General features: G+C 42.2%; 1 protein-coding gene across 1 annotated transcript; it reads right to left on the bottom strand.

Moving 5' to 3' along the window:
- Nucleotides 1-14,276: 14,276 nt before the first annotated feature.
- Nucleotides 14,277-15,803, bottom strand: LOC130161422 (musculin). The gene is made up of 2 exons (XM_056364712.1): nucleotides 15,191-15,803; nucleotides 14,277-15,003 (listed from the first exon to the last, which is right to left on the bottom strand). The coding sequence occupies exons 1-2, from the start codon at nucleotides 15,611-15,613 to the stop codon at nucleotides 14,923-14,925; spliced, it is 504 nt and encodes a 167-aa protein (XP_056220687.1). The 5' UTR covers nucleotides 15,614-15,803; the 3' UTR covers nucleotides 14,277-14,922.
- Between the last annotated feature and the right edge of the window lie 2,191 nt (nucleotides 15,804-17,994).

The raw sequence follows: 17,994 nt of genomic DNA, 5'->3' as shown, positions 1-17,994 counted from the left end.
GGACGGCGTCGATTAATCACAGCGAAGCCTGCGAGAGCGCGCTCATAAATCGCCTCGCCGCTCCTTAAACAGGAGAGTCCCAGGGCGCAGCGCCGTCATTTATCAACACTCTCCCCTCAGGATGAGGAGTAAATAAAACTCTGAATATGTAACGGAGGGGAGAAGGAGGGGGGATGGGGGGTGTCCTGGGATGTTGAGCATATCCAGTGGTGTAATGGTAAATAAAGAAATGCCTAAACTCTGACCTCCAAGCAGTCATCAATTCATGTTGTTTATTTATCGAATATTTCCTTTGAATCACACATTTTCCTCTGAGATATACTTCACAACAGTGTGGCGTTAGGCTCATTTAAGCCAATTTACATAATCCATGCCAAATTAAAACTTTAATAACGCTCTCCCTCTGTGATCATAAAGGAACAGATGCACAACATTTGACTGCGCCACTTCTAATGATCTTACTGGAGCCTAGTTGAATGTATTTTTTCCATATGCAGCATTCTCTATAGGTCATATGTTATCCAATAGGAACTCCCATTAAAGCTTTGCTTAAATATAGAGGTGAAATATTTTCATAGATTAGTTGACTGGCAGAAAATTCACTTCTTTTGGTAATTGATTTATAGTTTAAATAATGTTTCAAGCAAGAATGCCAAACATCACGTCGAAATTCTAAATTAAGACATCCTACTTTTTTTAATTTTAATTTTGGATTTCAGCTGTTGGTCTGAAAGAAAAAAAAATTAAATATGTTACCTTAAGCTTAAAGAAATTATGCCTGTGTCTGACATTTTATTGACCTAATTATTAATTGATTGATTGCTTAATTGAAAAAAAAAATATGGCATCCTTTTTAAAAACCTGCTGTAGCTTTTTCTTATTAGATGTGTCTTTATTCTAAGCTGTGTTGTAAAGAGACAAATAAGTGCCATAGCTGCATGATGTTTCCCTCAAGTGGAGATTAAGAATAATGCACTAGTTTGGTGCTAAGAACTGTCTCCAGTGTTAACTATTGATGTATAACCATATGTGCAGAGGATTGTACTGTATGCTATTATATGATATCTACAGCCGACACATCAAGGTCACACAAGAAGAAATGAACTGCTTAGATCAGCCTCATGTCTATGGACTCTGGATTTCACTTTTGGATTGTTGTGTGGATTGTGACAATTCAGTAACACACACAAAAAAAAACACAGACTTATGAATCCATCCTAAAACACAACATCACACTTGGAACTCTCAAACTAGAAACAACAAGTCATGAAGATCAGTAAAACATTTTCCCCAAGATTTGTCTTCGGGACCGGTCGGGGGTGTAAACATTGCTCCTTGTGTCCGGCAACACTGGCGTCCCGTGAGAGTCTGGGAGAAGCAGCAGCAGAAAGCACTATCTCCATCATCGGTGCTCACCAGGCCTGTCCTCACACTGGCAACCTCACAAAGCCTGCCCGGAGACAGATGACAGCGCCACAAAGACAACACAGGTGGCTGGCTGCAGACCACCTGGAGCAGGAAAGCTTGGCCACACTAAGACCTCAGGGAGACACCACAGAGAGGAGAGTTTGGAAATGGGGGGAAGAGAGGAGGAAATTACGAAGGAGGTGAGAGGGGTTAGAGTGGGATGAGGAAACAGACAAACAAAGGCTAGGAATGAGGAAATAGAGCGAACTGGGCAGCTGTGACAAAGTTGCAAGCCATTTTTGAGGAACTCTTATGAAACTTATTTTTAGCAAAGTCGCCTTTATTCTTTGCTAGCAACTTCAAACCTGTAAGGAAATAGTAGGGTAAGTCATTCTGGTAAGGATACCAGCCAGTTAGCTTAGCCTCTGTCTGAAGATAACAAAACCTGCCTACCAGCACCTGTAAAGTTCATTAATTATCATCATAATTATCATAGCAGTTCTACAGAGAGTTATGTGCTGGGCTATGTCTAGGCCAGGAGCAGTGACTTGCAACTATTGTTTTTACACATCAGTTTTTGTATGGATTAAAAGTGTGCTAGGCTAAGCTAACCAGCTAACCTGTAGCCTTCAACAGATGCAAGAGTGGTATCGATCTTCTCATCTAATTCTTTGTGAGAAACTATCGCTACTCATTCTCTTTTTTCTTTTTTTCTTTTTTACTGGGGATGGGGGCGAAATGACTGAAAAGCAGAAAGAAAGAAGAAAAAAAAAATAAAGTTTAAGGTACAGAAACAACCCACAAAGAAAAAGTTCCCCTCTTCAGGGTCATGGAGCACTTCAGGTTGGGAGATGAGGGGCTTGTCACCTGGTGGTCAGCCTCCTCCCAAGTGTCTGGAGCATTACCTGTATCACTTTATGATAACAATACAAAACCAAACACTTCCCATCTGACCAGTGCTGCGCATCTCTCCAGCTGGTGGATGGTGCCGACTCCCACTCCCCCCTTTTAATATGTTATATAGCCTATATAAAAACTACTAATATATTAAAAGAAAAAAAAGAGGAAAAGAAACATATTCTTCACAGGTATCTTGCCTTGCATTACTACTACTATTATATATATATATATATATATATAAATCTTGTTAGTTTGAGTATTTCCAGTTTTCTTTAAACATTTCTTAAAAGAATATCACACACATACAGTATATATATAGATTATGAGTTATGTATGTCAGCATAAATAATATAAAATACCCCCCCACACACACACACACACACACACACACATACAAATGACAAGTACCTCTATGGTATTATTTATGGATAAGCTCACCAAAGCTAACCCCATATCTATCACCAGCATCAGTAAAGGACTCGTCTCGAATGTCACAATAAGGCGGCTTACATCGAATTTGACCTCTCTCCACTTCGTCCTTTAACGATACCATTTAATAACGGTATGGTGGGTCACGCTCCATATTGCGATTACATGCCCTATATTCAAGAGGTTTTCTCCTGACCAAGATGGATCTCTCTTCAGGACTCGCGTTCATGCCCACCTTTGAACTGAAGGAGATACTTTAGTGCCGTGACCTCAATCCATTCCCCTTAACAGAGTGCACTGAACTTTTATCCAGACAGCACAATCCCCTGGATCAAGTTCTTCAGCATGATGGAGAATTTCTGGAGCCAGTGGGTCTTTAAAGCAAAGATGGACTTCCAGTGAGGCTGAGTGGACTTGATAGCCTTTTAGACCTCAGATCAAGTTTTTTTTTTCAGTGCTGGACTTGACCAATAGTTAGTCTTTGCCGAAATGGAAGAAGGTGAAAGACACAGACAGAATAAAAGTAAGTCAGACGGAGCACTGGAGCAGGACTGATTACAAATACAGGACAGGCTCATACTCCCAGCGGTTGCCAGGCTCAATTTTTGACCTCCTGCTATTGTCGGTGCTTTTTACATGGCTGTAATAGCAGATATGACCTTACCTGCTGCTGGAGGAGCAGTGCTGGAACATCATCAAGGCAGATTGATAAGCCTCCATTCTGTCATTGTGTTGAAAGCCACCCACAGGAGGTTTCCTTTAAAAAAAAAAAAAAAAAAACACAAAGTCAAGGGTCTGTTATTCTTATGTTAGCTTTGGAAAATAATCATTCCCCTTCCACTCTGCCTAACTCTCCCCTCGATTTCCTTTGCAATGCAATTCTTTTTTCCTTTTCAGTATCTTCTGTCCTTGTTGTCATCAGTATGTTTTTTTTTTTTCCTTACCTTGTCAGCTTCACTCCTCCATCTCACACACTTCTTTTTTCAACCTCTTTATCCAAATATTTTCCCCCTTTTTCATGCCACAATCTCACCTCATCAGCAGCGCTTCCCTATGTGCGCTGCAGTCTCCTGTGTATCTGCATGTCTTCCATCTGGGCCCAGGCCTGCTCGGTTTGAGCCCCTTCACCTCCAGCGCGAGGCCTGCCTGTCTGCAAGCCACCTCAACAGCTGTCATGAAAACCAAACAGACACTCTTAATTGGTGTTCCAGACTCAAGGAAACTGGACTAAAATATTTGCATAATTTTCACAGAGGACAGAGGAAATTGTTAAAACATGTGACCGGAGGCCCTGACTGATGTAACCCTACCCACCAGCTGAGTGGCTCTTGGGTGCCACCCAGCGCCAACGGTGCCAGGAGGGAATGGCGGGGAGGGTGACAGGGGTGAGGGGAGGGAAGTCGGGGAGAGAGAGAGGCGAGGAGTGAAAAGGTCATTCTGGCTGATCCTATCAGAGTGTCTCACCTTCTCATACTGCTCAGAGCCAGAGAAGGCCTGACACAGGCAGAGCCGAGCCTGCAGTATCAGATGAACATTGCACTGGGTGGTTCTTGTTAGGGAAAACTTTTTCTTTTTTTTTTTTTCTGAAATTTGTCCTGTTGCTTTTACAGATATGTGCATGGATGTTTGCATGAACCAAATATGAAAAATAAAATCATGTTTTTTAGTAAACAAAGCAGCAAGCCAAATTGTTGTTTTTTTTTGTATCACTGTGTGTGTGGTCACATCAGAATAGGACAAAACAGAACAGTGTTGCTTGTATCAGTGGTTCCCAATCTGTGGGTCAAGACGCCCTGGGGGGGGTCACAAGGGGTGACCCGATGATTAACAAGTTAGGATAGAAGAATAAAAAAAATTTTCCTGCAAAATACCAGGCAGATTTACCTTTTTTTATGCCCCCAGAAATTTTCACTTTTAATATTGTCATAGCAGATTAATGAAACTGTATCTATATATATACAGTTTATAGAATATATAGAATAGAATAGAATGTGTCATTGCTCTTAATTTTGTATCTCTTTTTACACATTACAAAAATATTAATATAGGCTATTAACATATCACATGTACTCAATTCGGCATAATAGGTTTATGTAGCATTGCTGTAGGCCGTGTCCTCCTCCGTCCTGGTTCCCACATAGTGAACCAGAGTGGTGGGCGTTCACAGTCACAGCTGAGGCAGGGCAGGGTAATTAAACTAGTCTGGGCCATGTGGAAAAGACATAGAGCTTTAAATGCCCTCGCTGGAGATAACATGAGCGCCAAGCAGATAGATCACATGGGAGCCCCCCGTTTACTGGGGATGCCAGCTGCACTGAGACACTGCAGCGAGCTTTGTCACCTTGTAAACGAAAGAGGAGAGACAGAGACGTGCGGGGAAGTCAATGAGTGGTACTGCAGTTTGTCTTTTTGTTGCACACCAGAGGCAGAGGGAGCAGAGAGGGGAACATTGGGTCTGAAATTGCACGGTGCTTAATAAAAACGTGGAGGAGGCAAGTATGAGACGCATGAAGTAGCTCAAACAAGCATCAGGTGTCTCTGGGATTTCAAAGGAAATTTCATGTTGCAAAAAGGTATTTTATGGTCCTCAGCGAAGAGAGACTGTGAAATACAAGCCCATGATTGTTGACATTAGATATTATTTAGTTTTCTTTTTTCTTTTTTGCAATATAGATGCAAATGAGCCGTCGCAATCCCTGCACTTCAGTATAGAGGAAAGAACTAATAACAAATTCACCAGAGCTACAAGTAATTATTAACAATAAAAAAAAAACAACTTTATATTACGGAGGAGTGATTAGATCTAATCAAATGGAGATAAAGTGAGTAAACAGATCATTAAACATCAGCTCCTTATGAATACAACATAATTATTAAATGATTATGGTGATTACACACCCACCAGGGTTTGTGGCGTGTCTTCATTATCACACAGATTAATCAATGCCACAGGCTCAGGCGGCGGGCCGCTGGAATACTCACAGCGCAAGAAAGATGCATTAGGAGAGTAAAGAAGGAGAACATTACCATAGAGTGATAGAAAAATATAGAAGAAAAAAAACCATCTGACCATAAAAAGCTGAGATGAAACATTAGTTCACATCCAACTCACATCTCCAAAGACTCAGTGTATTGTATTTACTTTTTAATGCTTGATTATACTCAAAATTCAGAATTCCCAAATTTGAGTTAAAAGAATAGATTATAAAGTGGAGTTAACTTGTACATACATTTTGGAGAAACTATATACTGACTGCATTCAGTTTCATGTCCTATAATGCTCTTCTCTGCATCACAATGTGTAAACAACTGCAGAACAGTTTTCCCTGATATTAGTTATGTCTCCATTATACAGCACAAATTAATCAGTGTCACAGGCCCAGACAGGAGGAGAAGGATGATGGATGAAAAATGTCTGCATGGAAACCATGTGACTGCGAAAGAGGAAGAGAGAAAGGCACTGAAAGAGACTGAATGTGTGAGTATCTGTGATGTAGCGATAGAGGAGGAGGAGGAGGAGATAGAGAGAGAGAGTGTGTGTGTGTCTTGCTGATGCAGAGAGGAAGGAAGAGACAGTGAGAGAAACAGTGCGTGTGTCTTTTCAAGTGTGTGTTTGAGTGTGTCTTTCTATGATGACAGAACAAACGAGCTCCTCTGTCATGCATGGCCATGAGAAACCTCCACGGATTTAGGACTCCATCAGCCCGAGGGGCTCGCTGTGGCTGTCCTTGGAGCTGCCTGTTTGTCTCTTTCCACACCACCGACTAGCCAAACAGCAGGGTCCTCCGCCTCTCCCACGGGTCAGGTCCCTCTCAACCCCGTGGCAAGCTTTGATCTGATGGACAGAAGAAGAGAGAGGGCTTTGGGAACTCTAAGCCGCATGTGTGTGCGTGTGTGTGTGTGTGTGTGTGTGTGTGTGTGTATTATGGGGTAGCAGACAGAAAGGCAAGGGGGGGGATGGTCCGGGTCAGGTGAGGTCAAAGGCCGGTGTCCATCTCGACTGTCCTCCTGTTTGTCGGCTACAGAAGAACTGCTGCCACACATTTTGTACAAACACACGCTCAGACAAACACATTGCCTCCACTCATATAGAGACACAGACAGTTAAAAGCTGCTGTAATCGATACATTTATAATAACAATGGGTCTAATTACTGTCTAATGTAAAAGATGTCGCTTGTAGTGAAGAACCCTCAGAGTCTTTAAGAGCCTTTTAAGGCAGATATTTCCCAGAAGAGTTGGTGTGGAGACCAAAACAGAGCTAAAAGGAGAGTGAATTTTTGAAGTAATGAAAAGTGCCTGCAAATAAATGCAAATGCTGCTAGTCATCTGTTGGACTAAGCCTAAACAAGTTCACCATATCAACTTATTTAGTGATAGTATACCAATGTTGGGTTTATATATTATTTCTGCAGCCCCCAAGTGGCCAAAAAAACAACAGTTATTTGGTTTAAGCCACCAAAACTGTCCGTGTTTCTTTATTCAGTACAATGATGGGTTTATGATTAATGAAATCTCTTTATTATATGCAGTATGTCACTGTTCCAACAGAACACATACAGAAAAGTCACAAAACAATGAAAGAGTTGCACCCGCCTTTTATCTGATTGCTCACCTGTGTGCGCGGTTGCATGTCTGTGTGTTCACTCCACAATTGCCCCTGATCTCTGTGGCCTGTTTTCCCCCCACGGGCAGCCTCTCTGACCACCACACAGCCATCAGCCCTCCACTCACTTCTACCCCAGGACAGCCCCCTTTTGAAGGCTGAGTAATTAACGTGCCATCTGATACACCATCCGGCCATAGAGGCTCTCCAGGGTGACACACAGACGCACACACATGTCTCACACACACACATACACACACACACGCTCACGCACAGGTGATCCATCAAACAGCGTTAACTGGCCGAGTGTCAGCTGTGTCTTGGTGTATGATGGTGACCCTGGGGTTCGCCTAAAGAGACCATCATGTGCCATAATCACAATCCCCACTTCAGCAATTTGGAATTGGATGAACCATAATACTAATCCTTAAGATAAAATGTCTGATTCAAGGTCTTGAACAATTACCCTAAAGGGATAGTCCAGTTTGGCAGAATTTTTTTGATATTTTTCTCTACCTACCCAGAGTCAGGTAAACTTGTGGATACCTTGTGTTATTCCTCATGTGTAGCTTGAAGGTTTGTTAATGTAGTTTGACATCTATATGATCAAGAGGCTACTCTGTTAGGGACAGAACTGCTCCATGGATGAGGGTATTGTGTTGTCACACACAAAAAAGACTAAACAATTACATCATTATTAAGGTCTACTGTTTATTAATTATGCATATTCATTCATCTTTTTTGTGGACGTGTGAGTGCATGTTAACAAGAGGAAGCTTTTCATATGATTCCACTTCTTTTTAATTATTTCCATTACCAACTTTGACAAAATAAATCAATTATAATAAATTTTGTAATTTAATCTAAACCATTAACCAATCAAAGATACATCACTCTGGGTAAGTAGAAAAAAAAAACACTAAAACAGAAAGAGTCTCTCTCAAAACGGAGGAATACTGGACAAAAATATCCTTTAAAAGGATTTAACGGTGACTTCATTTGTCAAATATGTGGAGGCTGTGTACGAGATGTATGTGTTTTCCTGACGAGATTTACCGTCATCCAAGAAGTTTGATCCGGGTTGACGGGAAATGTTGTAACGATGAGGAAGTCTAAGCAACTGATTACAAGCGAAGATCAATATTTACAATCACACAATATTCAGTCACTTGTCCATCTCTTCTTGACATTAAAAAGACCCACATTTGTTGCTGCACCTGTGCAGACTATACCGTCATCAGGGGCAATAAACAAGAAAAGAGACCACATCTCAATAAATTTCTCCCTTCCACTGAAATGTTTTAGGACATCACGTTCTACACGATAACCATGAAATCACTTTGATTTCCGATGTGGTCATGCAAAGTTCAAGCCTCTTAGAAAAACGGTTGGATTCGGGATTTAGTTGCTTGGATGTGGCGATCAGAGACCCCTGAAAGAATATTTTCTCCTTGGGGTTAAAGGTGATGCAGGAGGCTGTCAAAATAAGACTGATGCCTGGAAAAGTTATCCTTCCTGACATTTATTTGGTTTTGTAAAAACATTCGATGTGAGTAATTAGCTTGATTGAAATGATGGATTTCTTCTTAAACTATTTTTTCCACTTTCCAGAATAAAAGCACCCTGAATAAAAGTTCCTTTTGTCCCAGATAACCGTCTGTACACCTACCAACTTGCTATGATGAAAAGACAACAAAAAGTTATGTATGCACCACATATCTTGTCCACAATTGCTCTGGGTGTTACCCAGGAAAGCCTGTTTTTCTTTTTCTTTTTTCTTTTTTTTTGTCTCAAAGACCATTTTTGATGTGGCCAACACTGCCATGGGCAATGTGTCAGAAAAGAAAGAGAAAAGAAAAAAGGCTAGGAAAAAAAAGTTCTAATCCATAGTTGCAGGTGTGTTACACTTTTGTTGCCCCAGCAGAGGTTCACAACAGAGTTGATGACAAAGGGATGGGCCCCATGCAGCCTATTGTGGCCTGGAGAACAATATGGAGGCTGTGAATGGCTAATCCCTCTGGACCGCTGACAGGTTGGGCCTTTAAGCAACCTGGGGACTCATTTCTCCACTGGGCTGGGCCGCTGTCTGACAGGGATGGGAAAACCCAGGCTACTTACAGTGACTGAGCCTTCGCCCCAGAGCAGAGACTGGGAGCCATTGTAAAGGGAAAATATTATCTCCATTGTCATGTAGTGGCCGTCTTTGTAATGTCAGAAGATGAACTTGGGGAGAATGTGCCACCGGAGGGGGTACTGGAACAGCAGTGGAACCAGCTCAGACTGTGTGAACGCTATTCAGTCGGGTTAAGAGGTTTTTTAGTCTGAGACCTTGTCTCAAAACAGACTCTTCTGACCTCAATAGGATTATACACAAAAGCCAGTGTCCAGATGTATTGATTTGTGTTGACATTCCCACTGATTTTATTGGTATTCCATTTTGAAAATTCTTTATATTTCAAAATTTCAACTAATTTTATTGATGTTATTAAAATGAAAAGTGTATTCAACAAAAAAAATCTTTCATGGATATTAATTTCCCCCTTAATGTTTTGTTATTGGGACATAAACAACATGATTTTGACCTCAGTGTGTATATTTAACATATGTGTGTTTGCATACCTGCAAGAACACACTACTATGCAGACCTCACATATCCAGAAACTAAGAGACAAAAGTGAAATATGCAGTCAGTGTGTACATAAAACAAGCCTGATGAAAGTAAAATGTCTTTGTGAGAGAGACATAAAGGCGAGAACAAGATAATAGGCAAGGGGGCACCGCCCAGTCCTCGTAAACGGGGCCGGGATAGCGCCACATGCCCTGAGAGCAAACACAAATATTCTTTGTCTCCTGGGCTCCCACTGGCAGCAAGGCTGGAACCAGGACACCACCCAAGCAGCTCAGCGACAGCCCCAGCCAAAAAACAGCAGCGCAGAGCTGATATTCACCCCCTGTCCTGTCACCCAGTTAGGGAGACAATGGAGGATGAGGCCGAGAGACAGCCGGGGGGCTCGGGTGGATGTTGTTTTGTCAACCCTCCCCACCTAGTTGCGCCCTCCTTACCCAACCAATTTATGCATCTTCCCTCCAGTCTTCTTCTACTCCCTGTCTCTGTTTGGCTCGACCTTCCTTTTCAGAGTGTCCAGTTCATCCTGCCACAAAGAGCCTCCATTCTCTCCTGAGAGGAGGCTGCCAGTCCCGCACTGTAACCCAATCACCGATCTAACAGAAGAGTGTGTCATCTCCACAGAGTAACAGGAAGTCTCGCGCACAAGACAGATCTCCGTCTCTCTGCCTCTGTCTTCCTCGCATTCACACTTACACACCAGAGGGCACAAATGCCACTTTCAAACACATTCGCCGACATCACAGACAAACCAGCATGGCATTTGATTTTGGGGACTTTAAAGGACAAGCCTGACAATATTCTATATTTTTCTTATTGTCAAAAAAATCTAATGAAAGGACATATAAAAAAGAATAAATGGACCTGATAAAAGGTATAATCTGTGTAATTTAAGTTTCCTCTCTGCCATAGATGCTCTACGCTAGCTGTCCTATTGTTGTCTCTATTTGTTCTTCATTATAATGATTACAGGCGCTGTAGTTTATTTTGAATCAATCCCAGATACACAGTCCCGGTCTTGGTCTTTTCATCAGGCCTGTTCATAATATAGACCAGTGGGCCTTATCCTTTAAATCTGCTTAAAACTCCACTTTATCTGCTTGATATATAGTATCAGTGAGAATAGTGATAGCGATTCTTCTCCAACAACAGCTAAAAGTTCAAATAAATGCATACACACACGCACTTGCACACACATGCGCATGTGTGAGTATCATTCACTGACCTTCAGCAAGACAAACTTAATCTCCCACTGCTTCTTCCAACCTAAGTCCAGCTTTGGCTCTGTTGCAGGTTTCCTCAAACTGAGGTCATGGGCACATTCTTGGAGATGTTCCACTGAGTTCACCAAGTAAGTGTGAGTAGAGCTGGATATCAATAAACAATGTCCACATCCATGTTGCACTACTATCTCCTTGCAGTAATCATAATTACAGGACTTTTTAGAAAAGCAATAACCTTAAATTTGTCTTGTAGGATGACAGCTCTGGGTTCAAGGGTCGACATTTTCATACCTGGAAAGAATGTATTTTCTAAACAAAGCCTGGACACAGGAGAGGAACTAATCTCCCCATGAGGAAGTGTATACATTAGGCAAACATGATTGAAATAGTTTGGGATTTACATATCCCTTTTCTCATTAGTGGTATTGAGTGACTGGATATTGAATAACAAACATGCTGAAAGTGGGTTTGCGAACCTCAAAGGGTCCGAGCTCGATTCTTGCAGTCTGTTAAGGCCTAAAGTTAGTGCTTTTGGGTCAGCTACAAAGGCAGTCTCGCTGAACCCCCCGATGTTGGCTTTGGACCTATAGTTCCTTCCTGTTCATGGAAATTCTTCCACAAATGAAAAATGTTTCAGTTGTGCGGAAAAAAAAAAAAAAAAAAAAAGTCATATTGTGCTGAGCTTTGATAGCTGACGATGCAAATTTATATCCAAGCAATGTGTTCAGCCTGAATTAATTTAATGTCTCAAAACGTGCGTTCAAAAAAGAGGTGAAAAAAGAATAATGGTCATTTAAGAAGACAATATCTCCATGTGAAAATGACACATGTTGCTGGACAAACATAAATACCCACGTATTTGCTGCTAAATACCTATTCGTGCCCATTTAATGCTAAAGTTTCCCAAATCCAAACACGCCTTATAATGTCAGGAAAGCAGACAGTGCCACTTTGTCGTGACCATGCTGACCAGTGTCCATTGTGAAGATATGGTGACCTCTGCTGGACATGAGCGTTCATGGCTCTTCAAACTCAAGACTCTCAAAACAATTCAAAACCTTTTCCAGCTGCTTTCTAAGTTGACATAGTATGGAAACACAGGTGATACTACTATTACTACTACTATAATAATAATAATAATAATATTAGTAGTAATAATAGTGATGATGAAAATTACTCAAGTGTGCCAATAATCCATGACATTGTGACAGTGAGCCAGCATGCACAATACCAGGAGTCTGAAAGTAAAGTATTATTCAGCCATTATTATTTTATTATTTAAACCTGTACTTTCCATTTGCTTAAAATTATCCCACGTGTTGCCAGTGCAGCTTGTAGATTTCTGGACTACTATCAAAAAAATGTGACTTATCTTCTTTCTTTTTTTTTTTACTTGTTAAAGGCAGAATTATAGTAAAAATGATCATTTCAATAATTTCAGGACAGTTTCTTTGTGTGTTATAGGCTTAACGCTCTGCTAACTGCCATAAACAATGATACAGATTTGCTCATACACAGTAAAGTACAGCACAGATGGAGCTGTGGGTGTAACTCATTTTCACCATAAGATTAAAATGATCTTTAATTTCTCCATTAAAGGCTTGTACGTGATATCCACCCTGCAAAGTGTCTATTTCGACATTAAAAAAGAGGAGACATAAAGTGTAGTAAATTATGTTTGAGGTGTTTGTGAGGAGAACTGTGGGTTTGCTGCTCTGTGTTCACGTCCCTCACCACTAGATGCCGCTCGTGTAACATTACCAACTGCATGAGCTCAAAGGAAACTTGCTACAGCAGCACTGTGTCATCTCTTGCAGTATAGTGTCTTTTTCTGCTCCAGCTGGCACTGACACAAATTGGCACAAACAACCTGTTGTTTTATTTGCGAAATAAGCAAGAGAACAGAGTTCCGCTCAGTGCGGGAAAGCCAACCCCTCCACAAACCCCATCATTTTGTTGACATGCCATGTTTTGATTAATGGCTCCTCATTTTTCGGAGCAGTCAAGATGCACATTGGACATTTGCGAAGTAGTTTTCCCTGGGTGCCACAGTTGAAGTGGATGGCACGAGAGAGGAAGCAGACTGAGTGTGAGACGGCAGCTCATTAGCCGCCCCGGGTCCAGCAGAGTGGCTGGTTTGTCCCTGGGGAGCGCTTCAGAGTTCTGGGAAACTCACCAACGCGCCAACAGCTGCAACTCTAACATGAACCTGATGAAAACTCTTCCTCTCCTCTCTTTGTCTCTTTCTTCATCTAAAGCACTTTGTTTGTCTGCCCCCTCAGACAGCCCCGGCCTGGATCTCCATCCGTCTGTACTCACATCATTTTTTGGGTGGGTGGGTGGGGGGGTTAACTGAAGAAAAGGAGTCCTATAGATCAAGAGATCACTGTCAGCCATTCTCTCAGTGTCAGCTATGTGCAAATGTTCATGAGTGTGTGATTGTGCAAGTTTGGGTGTGTATGTGATAAGGGGGATGGTGCTTATCCCTGATCTTTTCAACAGTTTCTTTTTTTCTTGCAAATCTAAATGTAGAAGCACCTGATTTCAATCGAGGTTTATGATATCTTCTTTTCTTTCAACCTATTAAAGTATTTGCGTCTCATTGAATTAAAGCATTATATGGCTACACATTTAAATATCACAATGCTCTCTATGTTGGATACAGTAGTTGTTTTCTTGTTTGCTTCATGGCAATGCTACAGCAGCATCTGCACTACATCAGAGCAAAGAAAATTTAATAAAAGACCTCCAAAAATATATGAAGCTGTATGGAATAAAAGGAATAAAACTGTGACCTGGGCCCTTCCAAAACGCTCGCTGGGAGTTGGGTTACATGCACAAATGACACAAATCCGATTTTTTTTAATTGGGTTTCCACAGCACATGAATGCTGCGGCTACCGGCCACATCTCTTTTTAAACCGTGGAGGTTCATAGGAGCTGCTCACTGCACATTTCAAGTCAAGGTGACAACCTGCGCTCTGCGACTTCACGCATGAAGCTAACACACAATGACATGTTGCTAAATCAGTGGGATAGTAATGAAGTTTAAGTTTAACACAAGGAGAGAGAAAGAAAGAAAAAAGACAGTGTTACCAAACTTTTATCTGAAAGGCAAACATTTGAAAGCACAAACATACCAATAAATAGATCTGCAATATAGAGTCATCCTGCTGCACATGTGGGGCCTTATGATGCTCTGATATATTCAAGTCTAAGCAGCAAAACAAATAACACTCAACTGCACTCTAATACCTGTCAAATACCTCGATACATACAGATGAGAATAGTAAACAGACCGCTGTTGTATATCACACATGGGGTGGGCTGGCAAAACCATATTGTACATCAGTGAGGTTTTGTGCACAACCCTAATGTTTAATGATACACTGTCCAATCATCAACAGTAGCTATGACAAGTGCTGGAGTTTGTTAAAAAAAAAATTAAAAAAAACAAATCCGCAACGTTAGAAACCAATATATATGAAGACAAGCGGTTACACTCATTGTAAACATGCCATCATATAGACTTCAGCAAAACACAAAAAAAAAAAACATGCACATAATAAAATATAGTTTCAAAGTTCATTGTCATGGGGCCACAAATGCAAACCATTTTTTCAAAGAAGAGGACTGGAGAGGAGGGGTCTCTCTGTCTTCAGGTTCTTCAGGGGGTGGGTAGGTGGATGGGTGGGGGGTGGGGTGGGGGGGGGGGGGGCACTGGAGCTGGCTCCTATGCTGTGGCTCCACAAAGTCTTACAGTGGTTGAGATGTCTTGGTCCTCTGATCTGCCTGTCATCATGAATGGCCAGGTCTGTTGAAGCAGAAGACAGAGCAGGTTCATCAGTGAAGTGACACACATCCAACACATCCGTCCAGAATCACCATGAATTACAGCACTGTGTCGAAATTTAACTTTTTTATTTGATAATCTGCATTCTTTTAAATCCTGAACAAACTATGCAAACAAAAGTAAACAACAAGAAGTTGTATCTTCATACCAGACTGACTGGGTGCCCAAAGCTGTTCTCGAATCGGTCATCCTGCAGAAGCTGCCTCAGGTGAGATATGTAGCTCGAGGCGAGTCGAAGCGTGTCCAGTTTGGACAGTTTGGTGTCCGCTGGTACCCAGGGCAGGCTGGTTTTTAGTCTGGAGAAAGCTTTGCTCAGCACTCTCATCCGCGCTCTCTCCCTGGCGTTGGCCGCGTTTCTCTGCGACTGTCGCGCCTCCTTCTGTTGCGCCCTGGACAGCCTGCGCTCCTGCTTGACCCTCCCGTCCGCACCTTCGTCATCCAGCTCCTCGTCCGAATATGGGCTGGGATCGTAGCAGGTGATCTTCCGCGCGCTCCTCTCCAAAGGGTTCGCTGTCCTTCTGTAACACGTCTCATAGTCCTCAGCATCGCTTGCTGCAGAGCCAGTGGACATGGCTGCTCCACCTGTGCCTTGGAGGCGGAACAGGAGTAGCACTTTGGGGCACAGCAGTGACAGAAAAACTAGATTCTCAGCTTGATATGACTTGAGTAAATTACGAAAGCTTTTAGGTCAGCAGTCTATTAGACCTTTTAAATCATTCCCATTTAGTAAACCAACAAGTTATTTCAGCCTGAAGCCCTAAAATGTCACTACTTGACAGGACTACAATGCCAACTGCATGGGGGCAAGTCTGGAAATTGCAGCTCTCCCTAAAACTCAAACGTGCCTCTTTGCTTAGCTACCCCTCTAATTTAAGTGTCCTGGACTTGGCATCTGTACAGTTTCATCGGAACATTTCTCCTCCCCCTTTTTTCTCCAAGCCACCATGACCTCAGTGAGACCACAACTCTGTTTCCCTGTGTAAACTGTTAAAGACTTAACTTGCTCATCTGGACCTTGATAATCACATAAAGCCCTTTGAATGAATGGTTTATTGTAGGTAAATATAGTGGGGGGTGTAATGGAAGTGCAAAATGATGTCTGAGGATTGATTGTTTCAAACAGAGGTATTCCCTCTAGTGTGGTACCGCAGTGGGCCATAACTGTCCTGATGATAATACACACAACCCATTGCAACATTTTGGAAATGCACATACAGAGTAAACATTTCCCAGGTTTGTCGGTCCCACAGATGTGTTTTGGTAATAGAAATGTCTTGAGGACCTTATCAAAAGTGCCTAATCCTTCGCTGCTTTCACAGAGGGATTGGGTTTCTGCAGATGGAGCAGCCTTTCACACGCAGCCTGAGTGCACCAGCCCCAGCTGTTATCGGTTCCCATGACATCTGGAGCGTTGGCATGAGAAGGGTGTGGCAGGGGGAGAGGAGGCAACCATCTTCATTCCCATAGTATCACAAGTGTTTTTTTTTTTGTTTGGGGTTTTTTTTTTACTATGCATCTCAGATATTTTTCCATTTGTTTGGTGTCCTCCAAACTTTTCGGAGAGCACAGAGACGAGACAGGGTGGTGTATTTGACTGTGGGTTGAGATCAAGAGCTAACAGAGGAGAGAGGGTTGGGGGGGAGGGGGTGAGAAGCTACAGGAATCCAAAATGTGTTTGCAGACATTACCATACTTCCTGGAAAGTTTCAGAGAAAGTAATACCAGCCGTACCAAATACAAGCCTTCAGACAGAATATGTATTGTCGGTCAGATTTGTAAATATCACAAAATAAAACACAGTCACTGCGCGAAATACCCCAGAATCTAGGGATGTAGTTGCCCAGATATGCCAAACTATGACCCCATATAGGATGGAATGTGGACTGGACATGCTCTGATCATGGCTTTGTAAGATGTCATATCAAAAGATCCAGAACCTAAAAAGGATATCTCCGGATTCTTGGGGTTTCGGTGCAGTGAGTGGACACATTGCAAACCAGATTCAGACAATGGAAAGTTCTGTGTCCCATATAGCACTTGCAGGAATCCTCTCCTCTACTTTCTCAACATATTCCCAGAAAATCCCAGGTCCCTGTTAGCTATTACTCCATATAATATGTGTGAAATTTAGATTTTTTTTTATGACAATAGCAAGACTCTGCCAAGGATTACCTAACTGCAGCTGAGATGCACGCTTGATTTTTTTGGTAGCTGGCCATGCCAGGGTCACTAGAGGGAGGAATTACTGTACTCTGCAGCGGCCTGAATGGTGTACTGTACTCCCAACAGTTCCCAGGGTGGTGTGTAATTTAAAGCAGCACACTAGCTTCAATCTCACTTTACCAAGCAATTGTTGAGTTTAGATGTTGAGTTCAAGTTAAGTTTAGATGTTAAGTTTGTAACGATGACGTGTTCCGATTCTGTTTTTCAGCGTCAGATGCATTTCGCTGTGGTTTTCGAAGCGCTCTGTGGTTTTCCACTGCTCGGATTTCCCCTCTCTCCTACACAGCAAGAATGCTCCTTAATCCAAGGATACATTCCCAATACTTCCCACAATCCTGCTCTTCCACGCAGTTTTTTTAACAAAACCCAACATCAGCTGCACCTCTGAGGGATCCCTGCTCTTAACTCAGCCTCGGATGTGTCACGAGGTTGAGATATTGAGTTCCGCTTGTGACGGTAAGACAGTCAAGAGCTTCAAGGCAGGCTGCCATCTCATCCCCCGTCACGGCATCAGTCAGCGAGGGGAACGTCCTGACTGACACACTTGAAGGTGCAAGCTAAGGGATTCTGCTGTCGGATTTACTCCCCACTTGATAAACTGTCAGTTTTTTTAGTTTTTTTTTTACATAACATGAAAAGGTATTGGCCGGGTGACATATTTCAACCTGCTTCTTCATTCACTGTCAAGGAAAGCAGTTTGACATAAAACACTCTGCTCATTAGTCATTC

Source organism: Seriola aureovittata, chromosome 20 (assembly GCF_021018895.1).
Source record: "Seriola aureovittata isolate HTS-2021-v1 ecotype China chromosome 20, ASM2101889v1, whole genome shotgun sequence".
Classification (NCBI taxonomy): Eukaryota; Metazoa; Chordata; class Actinopteri; order Carangiformes; family Carangidae; genus Seriola; species Seriola aureovittata.
Note: the sequence above shows the minus strand (reverse complement) of the source record. Positions and strands in the feature narration are given on the sequence as shown.